The sequence below is a fragment of the Pholcus phalangioides genome, unplaced genomic scaffold (genome assembly GCF_987345545.1).
Source record: "Pholcus phalangioides strain wild (caught in Gottingen) unplaced genomic scaffold, Ppha-v1.0 ptg000016l_1, whole genome shotgun sequence".
In the NCBI taxonomy this organism is placed as follows: Eukaryota; Metazoa; Arthropoda; class Arachnida; order Araneae; family Pholcidae; genus Pholcus; species Pholcus phalangioides.
The window spans coordinates 848,376-866,127 of NW_028301609.1; the positions used below are offsets into that span (position 1 = coordinate 848,376).

At 37.2% G+C, this 17,752-nt stretch overlaps 1 protein-coding gene across 1 annotated transcript in view; it reads right to left on the reverse strand.

The window, feature by feature from the left end:
* Prp39 (pre-mRNA processing factor 39) overlaps nt 1–17,752 on the reverse strand; it is a 48,691-nt gene that overhangs the window by 4,340 nt on the left and 26,599 nt on the right. The window contains exons 8-13 of the mRNA XM_089245785.1: nt 15,833–15,943; nt 11,806–11,970; nt 10,865–10,991; nt 8,377–8,585; nt 7,897–7,956; nt 6,443–6,624 (exon numbers count right to left, since the gene is read on the reverse strand). Coding sequence (XP_089101911.1) covers nt 6,443–6,624; nt 7,897–7,956; nt 8,377–8,585; nt 10,865–10,991; nt 11,806–11,970; nt 15,833–15,943 — 854 coding nt within the window. The remainder of the gene's footprint in view (nt 1–6,442; nt 6,625–7,896; nt 7,957–8,376; nt 8,586–10,864; nt 10,992–11,805; nt 11,971–15,832; nt 15,944–17,752) is intronic.

Below are 17,752 nucleotides of genomic sequence, written 5' to 3' on the forward strand. Positions count from 1 at the left end.
CTTTCTGAAGATATATTTAATCAGAGGAAACAATTAAAACACTTCAAAATACAAAGCTGCTAACGAAAAAACTTGTGTTTACAGCACGGCTGTTAATTGAATACAATAACAATTACACAGAGATTTCGGCAACCAAGGGCTTTCCCCTGATAAATGATTGCAGATAAACACTATGTAAACAAAGTCACGTCTTTGCCAGTTGCTTAAATTCAGTCACCAAGACTTTTACGGCTGCTTGATGGAAATGACCAGGGCTGTCCTCTATGTGTTTTCCCCAACGACGATGACAGTCATTGACGTCACAACAAAGTGAAAGTTTGCGTAAATAAAATTTTCTTCCAAAATCCAGAGAAATTTCAACAAATCCGAAAGAGCAGGAGTTAGGATGAAAAATCTGGAGTCTCCTACCTAAATGCAGAGAGGTTGGCAGTTTATAAAAACCGAAAAAAAAAACCTGTTTGCCGGGAGCATCACTAGAATTTTTTTAAGATAGGAAAAAATAAAAAACAGCCGACGGGTGACACTGACGTACATAAGTCAAAGAAAAGATATGCAAATAACAAACAGAATGCATCCAAATACCTTTATTACAGCAGTATGTGTTCCATATGACCACCACAACCACAAGGGGGTAACACATTGCAAGCAAATCACAAATCCAGACACAGCAGAGTGCAGCAGGTCCGGATGTATATATAAAACCTCTCGGCAGATCGCATCTTTCAGTTCCAACAGATTGTATGGACGTCATTTGCGTATCTTTTCTTTGAATTGTATACATCAGCACCACCTATCCCGGTTTTTTGTAATTTTTTTTCTGTCGTAAAAAAATGTTCATGACCTAGTGATGCTAACCCTGCAACCCGTTTTTTCATTTCGGTTATTTTTCCGGTTTTTATGAATTTTTAAAGTTTCTACTAACTTTTTGCCACCCTGTACATTTTTGACACAGCCTTTTTAGGGTCCCTTGTACCAATGCAAAAGGAAGATATCACTTATAGTTAATAAATGATTCAAAAACCTTGCACAACCCAAATACAGCACAAAGACTTTGTTAGGGATCTACGATGTAATTGAATTTAAAACAAAAGCAGACGTGCCAGTTTTTGGAATCCAGAAATCTGGAGATTCTCCCGATGGGTGTACCCGCCCCCCTTCCTCCGGCACTCATAGAAATGATCAAAAAAAAATTCACAAAAAAAAGCTATTTTTTTTTTTAATCAGTTAAAAAAAAGTTGCCTGCCTCTCCCCAAGGCAGGTTCTGTATTGCCACTGAGCAGAATATAATTTCATGTCAGTTTTTCCATGCAGGGCGTGGTAACCCAGGTCGATAAGATACTCGCCTAAAGTACCAAAGGATGTTTAGGGGTGTCGCGAGTTCAATACCCGGTTCATCCCTATCAGAAAACTATCAGAAACCCCTGACACAGGGGTACAACAGAAACGACATGACCACAGAAAAAATTGCTACTGCAGAGAGCCCCCACCGAGTTAGTGCACCAACCTCCTGATGAATATAAAAAACAAGCCTGCCATTTGGAATCTGCAATAAATTATATGTGCCGGTCTAATTAGCCCTTGTGTGCAGAAAATGGTGCGACAAAAGTAATGAAAGTGAAATGGTCTTTCCATGCAGAATACAGAAATCACATCTACATACAGTTCATAAAACATAAGTGTTTCCTTTCATGGATGCTATCAGTGATTGATAATCTTGGGTATATGAACTCTTAAAAGCTTTACATGTACCTGTATATAGTTTTATTTTCTTTCTGAAGGCATATTTAATCAGAGGAAACAATTTAAAAAACTTCAAAATACACAGCTGCAGATGGAAAAAACTTGTGTTTAGGGCACGGCTGTGTGTGTGTTAATGGAATACAATAACGATTATACAGGAATTTTGGCAACCAAGGTCATGCCCCTGATAAATTATTGACGATGAACGCTACATAAACAAAGTCACGTCTTTACTAGTTTCTTAAATGCGGTCACCAAGACTGTTTTCTACGGCTGCCCTCTGTGGGTGTTTTCCCTAACGACGATGATAGTCATTGACGTCACGATAACGTGAAAGCTAGCGTAAAATCTAATTTTCTGCCAAAATCCGGAGAAATTTTTAACAAATCCGGAGAGCGGGAAGAAGGATGAAAAATCCAGGTCTCCCACCTAAATCCGGAGAGTTGGCAGTTCTGCAAAAGCCAATTGTAATCAGAAACTGACTATCTACGATATCTGTAAGTATAAAGTTTGAGACTTTTCAGTGGAAGCAAAAATATCTGGACCATAGCAAAATATAACAAAACAAATACAGTAACACAAATAAATGCACAATATAACAATTATATAGCAATGCCTTGACCACAAAAATTCTTTGGAAAGAACAAATTGTATATAAAAAAAATTGTGTGAAAATCTTGAGCGATAGAAGTGAAACTTCTAGGTTTTACGACTAGGTTCACAAATTTTTGAAAATTTGTAATTATTATAAATATGCCAAAATAATATCAAAGAAAGTTGAAAAATGAAGGTTTAAAAATGTTTAACACATGATAAAATAACCCGACATCAATGTAATTGAATAAAAATTTATTCAAAATAAAAGAAATCGCGTTATGGCAGTGCAGCCAATTAGGAGAGCTGGCGCTGTGATGTCACAAAACTTCGTCTGAAAATATAATCTCGGGTGGCCGGGGGTGCAGCATCACAGGGAGTAGGGAAAATTTAAAAAATTAATAAATTGCCTTTTCACGACACCAACCGTCCAAACCAACCCTCCCACCCAATTTCATTTTCTTATACCACGAAACCTCTGTTGACATCCACCACCACAACCCACCTGCTTCTCGGACATTCATCTCATCACTTAGAGAGGGGGGGGGGGGAGAAAATTTCAGTTATGATGATGAATTTCCCCTTTCCCTCAGAAATTCACTCATATGTCTCTCTTTCACTTATGTCGCAGAAGTTTCACTTCAAAAATAAAAAGTTTGGGTGTAGTAAGAATTGTAGAACACAAATATAAAATATCAGTATATTTATGAAATATCAACAGGAACACATCTCCTTAGTGCAGTGTTTCTAAAAGTGGGTATCCCCAACCTTTGTCAGAGGAGTCACAGCAAGCTGGAGATATTGATTTTTGTGCGCTTATTTACGCCTTGAAGTGGTAGTTCTTTTATATGAGAAAATATCTACTGAAATGTTCCGGGGAGCTGCAGAATAATGAATCATGAACAGGGTAAGGGCGTTGCGGGTGACAAAAGTTTGAGAATCACTACCTTAATGTAACCAAAAAACATGATCAAATTCCACTTTGCCATCATATTTGCCATTATTCCACCTCACATCTCCTTATGGAGAATTTGATGTTAACAAATACAAATATGTATGTTATGGTTCGTGTCTGATGTCTAGCATCTTCATGAAGTGGCCAGCAACTAGTCTATCACTTGATAAAGTTATTTATGTCGTAAGTCTGGGGAATGCATTGAGGCCAACCACTTGTTTGAAGACACTAGACCTGGTCCATAGCATTAGAGCCACAATCAGGAACTAAAACTTTGTTGCCCGGAACAAGAATCAGTTTTTGGAACCGGTCTCGTAATTTTGAATGAATAAAGAGTAAGCTTGGCACCCTTCCTGATCCAGCACCCAAATCATCGGACCTTCCCCACTAGTTATGGCCCTGTGCAGCATATGTATATATACCATCTCACTAACTTATCATGTTTGACATTTTGGGGAAGAGAGAAAGAAAAAAAAAGCCACAAAAATATAAAGATTAATAAAAAACATGTTCTGTTATGTAATGTTGCAGTAGAAAAAAAAAAACTTTATGTTGCAAAATTCAGTAAGAAATATAGAATGTATAAAAATAAATGGAAAAAGAAATTACAAAAACAATTTAATAAAAAAAAGTTGAAAACCTATTCAGAATCAGTACCTGGCTTAAGAAAAATAAACTAAAACTAAACATACAAAAAACTAAATACATCTGCTTAAAAACAAGAAACAAGCAGCTTGACAAATTTAATTATAAAAATTCATGAGCACTGTCTGTATCAATATATTTTACAATGTAACTGTCAAGAAATTGAGAGTAAATGAATACAACTACCTAGAAATAATAATACAAGATGATTTAAAATGGAACTCTTAGTGTAAAAAATAATACAAAAATTAAGAATATATGCAGCAATTTTATATAGACTAAGAGACACAATAGACAATAACTTTCTAAAAGATTTATATTTTATGCTTGGATATATTCAATAGTAACATATGGAATCACTGCTTGGGGAGGTGCATTTATCAAATGAATATACAAAAACTAGATAATATATATAACAAAATAAGACATCCCAAATAACAAACACCACAATAAACATCAACAAAACAGAATGTCATAAGCTAACTATACGACAAAACTATGTTTATAGACTAATAAAATTTTCATTCTTAAACAATAATTGGTTAGAAACGAAACAAAATAGAACCTCATCTGAATTGAATAACTTATATTAAGTACGGAAAAAAAAACGTTATTCCAAAAGAGTTATAGATACACCGCCCAAAAAATAATGAATCTATACCATGCAATCATTCATACAAATCATAACATAAGATCCAATAACAATACATTCACGTTTTCTATGAATACCAGTCTAGAATTTACATTACAACAATGTAATATAACAATACATCTGTATGTAAATTTTCTGTTTCATAAATGCAATATATATATACTTATACTTTATATTAAACAATTATCAACTGACACAAACCATAATCGGCTGTTGCTAAAAAAAATATCAATAGAGAAACCCTTATAGACCCGCTGGAAGGACATTCATACCCCTTGAGGTCAAAAGTGTTGTATATGTTTGTATATGCTTGTATAAATATGTTTGTATATGCTTGTATGAATATGTTTCAGGGGTGGGAAGTGACAAAGTCCATTTTGGAGCAGCAAAATTCAGGATTCGGAGCAGTTTTGGAGCAGCAAAATATATGATTCGGAGCAGTTTTGGAGCAGCAAAATATAGGATTCGGAGCAGATATTTATACATTGGAGCAGCGAAATTAACAATATTTTCGTTAACCCTCACCCCTTTGCAAAATAGAACAACTGCACTGTCTTTTATTATCAAACATCTTTTGATCAGCTTGTTTTTTGTTCTTGGTGTTTCAGGCTTTTGACACCTTGTTTGAAAGAGCGGCTGTTATAAAATTTTTCGCACCAGTCTATTTAAGATGATTTTTGCTTACTCAGGGCACTATTTACTGTCTGGAACAACAGCCCTTCAAATGGGCTAGTCTTTATAGATAGTTCATCATTTTCTAGTCTTTATAGATATTATAAATTTTCTATATCAAATTTTCAATTTGTTTATACTCAGAAAGAAATTGTTGCAAAATGGCAGAGAATTTCGGAAGAATCAACACGATGGTTGGCAATTCAGCACTCATTATTTGGCAAGATTGGCGATCTGACACTCGTTATTTCGTGATATTGGTGATCTGACACTCGTTATTTGGCGATTTAACACTCATTCGGCAAAGTTTCTAAATTAGCAATCATAATTCGGCGTACATGCTCTTTCCACTCGCGGAATACTGTTTTTCACGAAACATCGGGATTTGATGCAATGACGATCGACTACAGTAATTTCTGCTGCTTCCAGTGGCGACTTTTTTTTTTTGAAAACGGAAACTGACTCGCATTTGCGCTTTAAAGCTGAAAGACTTTGAGCAGTTGTGGGCAAACCACCCTCAGTTGCACGATCACGGATATTATTGAGGTTTTGCGATGGAAAGCCTGATGATGGGCCGATAGTTTAAATACGGCGATAGTTGAAGTACAGCGAGTGGAATAAAACACGCTCTTTTCGGAAAGAATCGTTTCGCGGCAAGCAGGAACAAAAATTTGTTGACGTCTTTTCTGAAATTCCGGGCATACTGAAGCAAAATTCGCTATTTGGCGCAGAAAAATACGAAAATACCCTATTGGAGCAGGATGGCACAAGATTTTAATTTTGGCGCAGTGCGGCGCAGAGTTCCCACCCCTGATGTTTGTATATGCTTGTATAAATGTGTTTGTATATGCTTGTATAAATATGTTTGTATATGCTTCTATAAATATTGTTGTATATTGTATAGATGTTGTGTATATGTACATATTTTATATTTGTGTAATTGAAAAAAAAAAAATTTAAAAAGAAAAAGAGGTGAAAATGTAGACAGAAAAGACAGGATAGTCAGCAAGCTTCTAATATCACAGTATTGAAGAAATTGTAGTCACTCATCAGGGTCAATGGAAATAACTACGTAGATAGCACTTTTATAGAAAAGGCACACACATTTTCCCAAAACAACTTAAGGAATTAAAGTTGCCAGTCTCATAAAAAAAAATTTGAAAAAAAAATTGACCGATACATACTTTTTTGGATCTGATCCAAAATCTTCATAAAATTCAAATTTTCTCCTGGAAAACATAACTTTGATATCATCATGAATGTCACTCTGCAATGCCATATCAAAAGCTTCACAGAACTTGTCCTCTTCAACTGGATTGCTTTGGAAAGCAATATCAGCCAGCTGCAAATATAAGCTTGCATTTGCCTAAATAAAAGAATTCAACAAAACCTGACAAATGCATCGAGTATGTTTAATTTACACCAAGTAATATATATATATACACGTATATATATGCACAGTAGCAGAGCTGCCAACCATTGAGAATGATAATCGGGGATATTTTCATGTGTGGATCTGAATTTCCTATGAAAGCCCTACCCAAATTTCTTTGCCAAATGAAACACTGTCAAAATTTTGCACAATGGTGATCAATACCAGAAATGCTGATCATCACCACAACTGTTTTAGGGTAAATTTTCCTCTGACCCTAAAACAGTCGTTCTTGAAATGTTTGTCATGACTTTTGGGGGCATTTTTAAACTTTGTCAAGGGTGCCATGCTAAGTCAAGGACATTTGTGTGTACACCTATGCCTTGATTAATGAAAGTTTCAAACTTCACTTGACTATTTGCAAACTGTTAACACCGTGAGTGTCACAGGTCAGGTCAACTGCCAGAGCAAGTGGCCTGTTAATATTAGGTAGATGAAGGATTGGCTGGTAAATTATGGCATGGGAAGGGTACTACCTTTTTATAAAAAAGGGACAACCAACGTTATGCATGTGATGTTTTTTTTGGGAGGGGGGGGGGAAAACAAGGAAACAAGACTTTCCTGGGCAATTCTTTGAGAATTTTTTCCCATTAAAGTAGAAAAAAAAACGAAAAGTAAAGAATTTTTACAATCAAGATAAAAACTATGTTTCAAAATTTGAATGATTTTGGATTTGAACAATGAAGAGGAATTTTGAATTTAAAAAACAAATAGATCAAATCATTTTAAGACTTTCAAACAATTTGAAACCTTATAATAAAGCAGAATATATATTTTTTAATTTCAAGCATTTCCCGGAAGTCCTGAACCTGAAAGGCCTGACACATTCCACCTCGCATCTCCTTATGGAGATATTGAAGTGCCCATATAGATGATGTATCTAGAAATGAAGGGGCACTTTCTCTGTCACCCTTAGTTAGCAATTTAGTATGATTAAATAATTAGTTCTAGATTGTTAATCCATTAATCGTTTATACAACCTATTAATCATCTAGCAATAGCTGGTAAAGGAATTCAGAACATATATAATTTGGAAGGAGAATATTCTGTTTTCCGGTGTCTGAAAGATAAGGGATCAAGGCAAGTTAGTTATACCAAGACTACTTTGATTTATGGGTTCACATAGAAATACAGTGCCAACTCATTTTATTCAGGTCAGATAAATGAACATTTTGCAAACTGATAATTTAGAAGAATTCCACTCACAGAATCTTTTGAGAGGGCTTCTTGAAGCACTTCTCTTGCTTTTGCATCATGTCCGCATGTCTGAAAGAAAAGAAAAAAACGTGCTGCTTTATGTGATAAATGACTTGAGATTAATGCAAAAAACTAAGCAGAATTTGATGTTAACAAATACAAATATGCATGTTATGGTTCGTGTCTGATGTCTAGCATCTTCATGAAGTGGCCAGCAACTAGTCTATCACTTGATAAAGTTATTTATGTCGTAAGTCTGGGGAATGCATTGAGGCCAACCACTTCTTTGAAGACACTAGACCTGGTCCATAGCATTAAAGCCGCAATCAGGAACTAAAACTTTGTTGCTCGGAACAAGAATCAGTTTTTGGAACCCGTCTCATAATTTTGAATGAATAAAGAGTAAGCTTGGCACCCTTCCTGGTCCAGCACCCAAATCATCGGACCTTCCCCACTAGTTATGACCCTGTGCAACATATGTATATATACCTTATAAAGAAACCTGGAATATTTCTTAGCAAATGCAGAAGATATCTTTACGGACTTTGTTTCTGTGATGAACCTGACATACAGTTCATCGACTCTTTCAAGATTTCCCCGACGGCGTTCTATATTTACAAGTCGACACATGGTTTCAATAAGATCTGGAATGCTTTTCAAAAAATTCTCTAGGATTAAACATGCTTTATCAGAGTTACCTAAAAAGATAGGGGGAGGGGGAGAGAAACAAATATTATTTTCATGAAGATTTACCAAACATAGTAAATACTCAAAAAATATTGATACAATATTTAATGTACAAACAGTTCAAGGAGAAAATTTGTTTTAAATAAGAACTTAACATATGTCAAATCAAACATTGCATTTACTTATATGTGTGCACATAAAACTTTAAGAACACCCATTTGATTTACATGTCTCCATATTAAAGCAATGTAGACATGAAAAACTGCCTGCGCTAACGTATATATTAATCAGAATTCACATATACAGGGTGTTGCCTTGAAATGGCGACCAACTCAGACAAGGGCGATATTAGGTATCAAGAGGAACAAAATTGACAGATTTGGGGTAAAGTGAGAAGCTATCCCATACAGACAACCAAATATATTTTATAGGCATTGTATAATATTGTATCGTGTATATATCATTCCTAGTTTTTGTAATTGGATTGCTGTATTTTAGAAATATATGGCATCCATATTTGTTATGAGCTCTTTTTCTCAGCCACCTCGTTGGGCATTTTGCCTATTGTAGCCTTGCTTGTATTTATATTTACTTTTGTATATAAAAATTGCCATAGAACATGGTATTGCAAACCACATTTAGTCTGTGAAAACTGCAAAAATACTTATGAAGGGTGTCAGAGACAAAAAGGTCAATAATGAGTAGAAAAACTTATTCGACAGCATGATTACAACACAGCCAGTGGTGTACAAAATAAAGTACAATGATAAGTATAAAAAAAAGTAAAATAAATAAGTACAAAAACCATTTACTTGACAGCATGATTACAATACAGCCTGTATTAAATTCAGTTCTATGTCATAAAGTAGATAAGTAGACAGAGAAATTACAGGAGTTGTTCAAAGTTATTATTGTACTTTATTTTGCACACCACAGGCTTTGTAATCATGCTGCCAAATAAACGTTTTTTCTACTTATTGACCCTTTTGTCCCACTTGATGTGACACCTTTCATAAGTATTTTTGCACCAACTAAACATGGTTTTTGATACCATGTTCTATGGCAATTTTTGCTCCTATTAATGCCTAATACCACCCCTCTGAGTTTATCGCTACTTCAAGGCAACACCCTGTATAATAAGAAAAAATTATGTGTCTAAGAGCAAAGAAAATATTTGAATACACAAGAGAAATACAATCGATTCACAATAAGTCAAATTCTGATGAGCTGAACATGTTTAAATCTTCATTTTTATACCACTCCAGAATCTCCACTATAGTTTCATATGTTAAACAATTAACATTTTCTGTAACAATGTTTTATTCCTCTAAGTCAAAATATTCAGGTACGATATGAATTTAAAAAATACCATTTGAATTCCTAGTGTGATGTACATGATTGTAAGCATTTCTCTCTCCCACCCCTTTCCCAGTTCTGCAGAATTTAGTTAAAACTGACCAATGGCGAATTGGTCACCTGTTCTTGCAAATCTTTTGTTTTGTCTGGTCGTGTTGAAACTGCTATTTTGCTCAATTCCTCGTGAATGTGGTGGTGAAACATCAGTATAAATCTTGATTTTCCATAGATTTTCCAGAAATGCCCAGGGAAAAGTCGAAAGTTTAGACTTGGAAAAAAAAAATTATCTATAAAATGGAAAGACAACAAAATCTAAAAAAAAATTGTGGTTTACAAAAAAGTGAGACATCTTTCTTGTGAGACTAGCATTACTTATGCAAGACTCTTTAAATGTTTACTTTGATACTCATTTATATGGATCTACTCTCATATTCATTACCATGTGTGTTTATATTTATATTCCCATTCAATAATTGCACATGATTGCATTAAAATTCATCCTTTTACTTTATTGTCAGTAGTTTGACATTTTTTACTAATAAAATATCCGCAAAAAACACTTATTTTAGCAACTTTTTCCTTCCTCCAAAATTAGAATTTTTGATGAATTAAACTAATGATAAGTCAAAGTTTCTCATTAGCTGCTGCACATTCAACTGATCAAGATCTGACTGTAATAGGACTGCAGACATTCATAATTAATGAATTCTAATTCATCAACACAATAAGAATCAGATTGTTAAATAGTATAAATAACTCACAAATCTGTTACTTAATGTATTAAAAACTGAGCTGGAAAATAATTTTTTAATATAAGAGATAGTTTCGATAAATAACACATGCATATTAGAAAAACCCATACCCCCATTTAAAATATTGCCAGAATTTTGAACGCAGAAAGTTATAGAAACAAAGCTATGTAATTTTATCAAACCTTTGACTTCTTCATATGCTGACCATGCATAGTGTATCATTGGCTTCTTTTGAAGATGTATTGTACATGCTCTTTCATATACATTCCCAGCTTGTTCTGGCGCATTTTCTTCCATGTATTTAGCATACTAAAGGATACGGGGGAAAGAAAACATATAAATACTACTGCTAAACCACAAATGCACCTCGTCTACATTTCTCTGCGAAACTTCTAATGAATTGGTACATGTTGAACAATATCTTCTACTACAATAACTCCCTCTAGAATATACTACTGTACAATAACTCCTTTCTACTACTAACAGAGTTTTATAGCAATATTTTTTTAGCTTTGCTGTTGCCTATCTTTCTTCAAACTCTTCAACAAGTCTCTTTGAAACCAGTTTTGTTCTGTTTTCTTCTCCTGCATGTTTATTGTGGTGCGTTATCAGATATTTTTCCCATATGCACCCCCCCCCCTTCCTAGCTACTCCCACAGGTTAGAATTAGTATGCCCTGTGAACAACATTCTTTTGAGTATTAACAATAATACTTTTTGGGTACTGTCTGTTCCACAAGCAAAAGTGTTCCTATTTATTTGAGCATAGCAGCACAATCTAAATGGTCGCTACTGCAGTTTTATGTGGGATTTCTAAGAACCACCTGGGCAAAATAAGAGCGCAGCAAATATTGGGAAAAATAAGAACCCATAAGTGCATTTCTGATGATACTGACTATGAAAAACTGAAAGAAATGCCCGCAACACCATAATTGCAGCATGATGAAATTATGATGACGCCTCACAACCATATTTTTCTCAGTTCCACAGAATAGCGTTATATCAAGTTTTCACTGTACAATAAATGCATTTGTTCTTTATAATGAAATTTGCAAAGGTGTGAAATAAACTTTTGAAAATACATGAATTATTTGTGATGAGAATAAAAAACAAAAAGATTTTACCTTCATCCACAAGTCTTCATATAATGCACATGCTATCATGCACCGTTCAAACAATATTACAGTTCTTTCATGTACACTGTTTTCTATTTCAAAATCAAGATAGTCCTTCCAGTTGCTTAATTGAGCACGTTCCAATGCTTTCACATGGAAATATGGACGCTTTATCTAAAAATAAATCATTGGAAAAAAAAATTGAATTCAAAAACATCAAAGAAGTTTATGAAAATATTACAGACAAGTAGAAAATTTTGAATATTTGCCCAATTTATTCACCTCTTGCATATTATTTTATGAATTTAGTGAAGTTGTCTCAAATTAGAATTACAAAAACAAAAACTGCTTGATGAGAAAAGAAATTCACGGTTGTTATTTTAACCTATAAAATAAGAAAACCTTAATCTGGAGGAGAAAAATAAAAACAAAATCAGGATACATGACAGTAAACTTTCTCCCGATTTCCTATCGGTCGTAGGTCCTCGGCTGTACCTCCACTACGATTCCAGGACGAAATAACTGGATTCTACACTCCCAAAAAAAAAGAAAACAACACTTTATTTAATTTATTATCCAACGCATCCAATGAAACCGTCCTGTCTCTTCCGTACAAACTTTTACACTAACTCTTTTTTTCGAATGTCTCAACTCGTTCTCGTTTCTCTCTCTCGCGACTCCTGTTTCTCCTCGGCCTTTTTCCAACCTCTTTTCTCCTGAACCTTACACGTCCCATCATCGAAAAGCACATCCATCATTTTTAAATGATGATGATGCTTCAAGAGCGTAACTCGGTTTCTCACTGCTACTGTAACAGGGCGTCGGCATTATCTTGCGTATCACCCTTTCGGGTCCCCCAGGCCAACGCATGACGCTATCCGGTAGGCGAGTGTTGTACCGTGCAGTAGCAGCTACTTTGGCGGCGGCCATACCACCCTTGAATGGCAAATAACGGTTGTTCATCCAAGATTTTATGGGGTGGTGGTCACCACCGGCACAAGAGAAGGATGACCTTTCCCTGCCCTGATTCCTGGGTACGCCGTTGTTGACGATTGAAGATTTAGCCGGTTGGCTTCTGGTTTTCTCGGTCTTCGACTGCCGGTTCGTAGCTCTGTTGATTCCTTTGGCAAATGGACACGAAAACAATCGCCAGTCCGATTGCTTGGACGTTTCCTGCCTAGCCGGGAACTGGTTCGTTGCCGATCTCCTCCCTTTGACAGCATGACCATCGTCGTATCGTTTCGAGTTCATCTCCTTGAGCTGCGAGGCCTTGCCCTCGGATGCGGACGCGTCCCGATTGGTCTTGCACTTGACGAGGGCGAGCGTCTTCTTCACCATGTTCCCGTTGACGTAGGGACAGCGCCTCGTACAGACATATGGTATCTTGGATCCTCGATTGACGACTGCCACGTCGACGATTTCTCCGTGTTCTGATATAAACTGCGACACTAACTCGGGTGTCATTCCCTCGGACGGCATGTTGCAGACCGGGGTCATTTCAGCGCATCTGGTCTCGCAAGCCGGTACGGGCACAATACAGCGCACTTTAGTGCCTCCTCCGTGGACTTGGAATTTGTCCGAGTTCCTGAGACAGTACTGGACGACCCTCCAGTCCTTGGTCAGAGTCTTGACCTTCCTGAAAGATGAGACCAACCTCAGGCTGATGTAGCCCTCCTTGTTTCTCTGGATTTGTTTCAGCAGAAAGTTGTTCTTCATGATGTTGAAGTTGGTGAAGTAGCTCTCGACTTGGGATATGATCCTCTCTTCAAGTTCTTCGTTAGGTATGCAAAAATCGTTGTTATTGCCGTTGTTGGCCTTCTGTTTGCCATCGGCAGATGAAGTACACACACCGTCCCTACGGCTCGGCTCATTGATCGGACTTGGAACTGGTACATTTTCCAAGAGTGCGTCGTATGCCGTCGGACATATTAACATTTCATTTATCAAGCGACTCGACACTGCGCAAGTAATTGGCACGTATCCGTGTTTGCCGTCACTGATCTTCATCATACATATTTTGAGAGGGGCTATCTCACTTTCGCCAAATGCGGTCTTGATCCTTATTCTCCCCTCGCCTTCACTGTCGTCGATCTCAACCAAATCAGATCTAACGACTGAGATCTGGGTCCCAGAATCAACTACGCCTCTTATTGTCTTCTGACCACATTTCAAACTCACGGTCTGCGGTGTGTCAATGTCCGCACCAACACCAGCTGCCGGCACCGTGATATGTGCTGTTAGAACTGTGGTTTCTTCAATCGTGTCCCCCTCTTCTGTCTGGACAGAGTTCACCTGGGCCCGACTCAATGGCTCCTGCTGGCCTCTTGCAGAACAAAACCTTGCTATATGGCCTTCTGCTCCACACGCGTAACAAGTGACTGCAGCTCTCTCTCTAGAATTCGAACCCATCGTCGCCTTAGGTGGGCAGGACTCACCCTGAAGCCTCTGGTTTCCGTTGGCTTTCCATCTCGGATTTTGATGAACCGGTCTTGGGGTTCTCGTCCTGTCACTAGGAAAGGGTGTCTTCAGAGTCCTCTTCACATCATCGAATCTATCTAGTTTCTCCGATAGCTCACTTGGTGACACCATATCACTCCATTCGTCCAGATAGTGTTCCGTAAAATCTGCTGGAACGCGTTTTTTCATTTGATCGCTGATGATTAAATCTCTTAGTTGCTCAAACGTTGTGACCCCCAAAGCCTCCGTCCATCCATCAAAATAGGTACACAGTTCGTGGTAGAAATCTCTCCAGGTGCCCTCTTGATTCTTGTGGCTCGAAGAAAACATCTGTCGGAACTTCTCTGGGGTGAGTTTGAATCTCCGCAATAACAATTCCTTAACTTGATTATAGTCCTGTACTCGCTCTTCCGGCTCGCGGGCAATTAACTGGTTCATCTCGTAGGGAAGAAGTCCCAAGAGCTCAGCTAACCAACCTTCCCGTGCCAGGGCCGCGCGACGAGCTTGCCGCTCGAACAGCACCAGGTACAGACTTATGTCCTCTTCCATTCTGAACTTCTGCATCATGTTCTGGAAATCCCGGCTGGGGGTTCTGCCGCGCCCATCTTGATTATTCTCCTCTCTTCTGACTCCTGTCTCGATCCTCAGTCTTTCGAGTTCATGTTCCATCTCTCTCTCTCTACGCCTCTCCTCCATCTCCATCTCTTTCTCTCTACGCCTCTCCTCCATCTCTTTCTCTCTACGCCTCTCCTCCATCTCTTCTCTTTCTTTCCTATTGCCTATGATCGTTTTCAGCATCTCTCTGCACGTCGCTTCGTTGTACAGTTCGCTTTCCTGTATGGTACTCACTAGTTGCATTAAGTTGAACTCCGGTCGGACTTCTACCCCCAAGTTGGCGGCCATGGTCTCCAGATCCTCCTTGTTCCCCTTTGCCAAATACGCCATCTTTATTTATCGTCTCGATACCGCCGTACAACACTTGCTCCTTTTTGCCTGGGCAGGATTGCCCCTCTCAGCACCGGTTGTCGGATTGACTTCACGAAAAAAAAAAACAGCGTGGGTGCTCGACGCTGCTACTATCCTTCTATACGAACCGGGTGGTTCCACCGTCGCTAGGACACTCTTCTTCGAATTCAGCTCGCAATCTTGAGTCGTTGAAGCTACGACCTCATCCTGTCGACTGCGCCAGTAAACTTTCTCCCGATTTCCTATCGGTCGTAGGTCCTCGGCTGTACCTCCACTACGATTCCAGGACGAAATAACTGGATTCTACACTCCCAAAAAAAAAGAAAACAACACTTTATTTAATTTATTATCCAACGCCTCCAATGAAACCGTCCTGTCTCTTCCGTACAAACTTTTACACTAACTCTCTTTTTCGAATGTCTCAACTCGTTCTCGTTTCTCTCTCTCGCGACTCCTGTTTCTCCTCGGCCTTTTTCCAACCTCTTTTCTCCTGAACCTTACAATGACATTAAACATTATTAAATATAATATAGCACATAAATTACAATATAGCATTGGAAAGAAAATTTTAAAAATCTGAAGTAAATAGAAAAAAAATCTCTGAATCACACACCCCTTCTTCAAAAGTCCATCTCCTTCCAACTTCTATTTCATTTTTGTCAAACAGAGCCTTACGTTTTTCAATTAATTTCTTTCTCATCAATTCAATTTGAGCCTCTGTCATCTAGAAAAGGCAGGGAAGAATTATAATGTAATTTATACGATTAAATACATGTTAGATAAACTCACTAAATATGCAGAGAACCAGAAATGCAGTGATATTATAGACTATACTACTATTTGTGTGTGTTTGACCCTCTTTATAAGTCAGAAGAAGTCCAATAAAAATATTTCATTATTATATGTTCCTCAGTCATGACATTGCCGATACTTGCCAACTACTATGGAATTTCCATAGTTTCGCCCATAAAATATGGAACTGCATAGTTTCCTAAACTTTTTGTTCCATCGTCCCCTTCTTCAAAATTTATTTCCCCTTATCAACTCCCAACTGAAGTGAACTTATAGGATCCTATGTTATACCCGTAGCTTCTATCGTCCCCCCCCCCCTCCACGACCATTTCATCACCCAGTAGGGGACGATATTGCCCACTTTGGGAAACACTGAACTACATTTCATACCATACACTGCCCAGGCACTATCGACCATTGTCAATGTTAGCCATTGCCTTGGATGAAACAGTGGACTATAGCAAATTTTAAAAAACTTTCGTAGTTTCACTTTTTTTTTCAGAAACTTTTGTTCAAAGGGTTTCCTTCGAATTCCGTAATACTATGGAGTACAAAATGGCTTCATGCAGACAGCATCTCTAAAGAATAAATATCAAATTCATAACAAATCAACCAATTGACATAAAAAGTACGGTTTGATATAAAATGTGAAATTAACAATTTTTTTCAATTAAACAAAATGTATTTGAATTTTTTAAAAAAGTCATGACAAAAAAAAAAATGTGAAAAAAAATTTCAGATTCCGCCTTTTCTCTGGCGATAAACATTACCACTACGGAGAGGCTTGGAACCTTAACACCCCCCCCCCCCAACATTTCAACTCCAAACTCTGCTTATATGCTTCTCACAGCAATTAAATGTGAGCCAACTACAATTGAGTTCCTTACAAAGTGAATCTTTAAAACACTGATATCTCAAAACATGGAATTTTGAGTTGTTGCCATCTTGAACCAGCCAGTCGACATAAATTCAACAAATAAAAAAACTTTTATTCTAAACCAATTTTAAAGCTGATTTCAGATTTACAATCACACTTAACTAGAACGTTTGGCAACCATTTACATATGTTAGTAAGAATAGCCCTAAAAAAAATTAATAATATGATGGTAAGATATTTTCTGGAAAGATGCAACCTTAATGCTGATGGGACATATACACTGAACTTTTTATCCATGTTTTTTTTAGACTGTAGTACTTTATCCGAGGATGATGTCACACACACACTCTCCATACGAAGAGTAACATCATCCTCAGATAAGTCTATCTGGTGGCAGTGTTAACAATTGTGAGCTTTGGCCTGAGCTAGGTAAGACTGTCCATGCATGGGTCCTTTTCAGTGCACATGAGCTCCAAGAAAAGATTCAGATATTCATTGCCTTTGTAGTCTAGTGCATTCAGCTGGAAAGTGAAAGGACATGAGTTTGATTCCCCACAAGGGCAGTTGAATTTTCTCTTTCCTAAATATATCTTCCCATCAGCCAGCTGTTAAAAACCTTCGTGTGGTGCTTATGCTTATGTGGCAAATACGCAGAGAGAGAGAGAAATATTGTAGTAAGATATAACTTAGATAAATTCTCAGTAGAGATTAACACAATTTAATGACCAAAATGACACTGGTTTAATACTTGGTTACATGGGTACTTACAAAAAATAAATTATTTGCAAATCGCCAGCATTTTTCACCTCACCTTATCATTCATGAAGGTAAGATAGATGATCACTATGCAGGTAGAGTTGATTA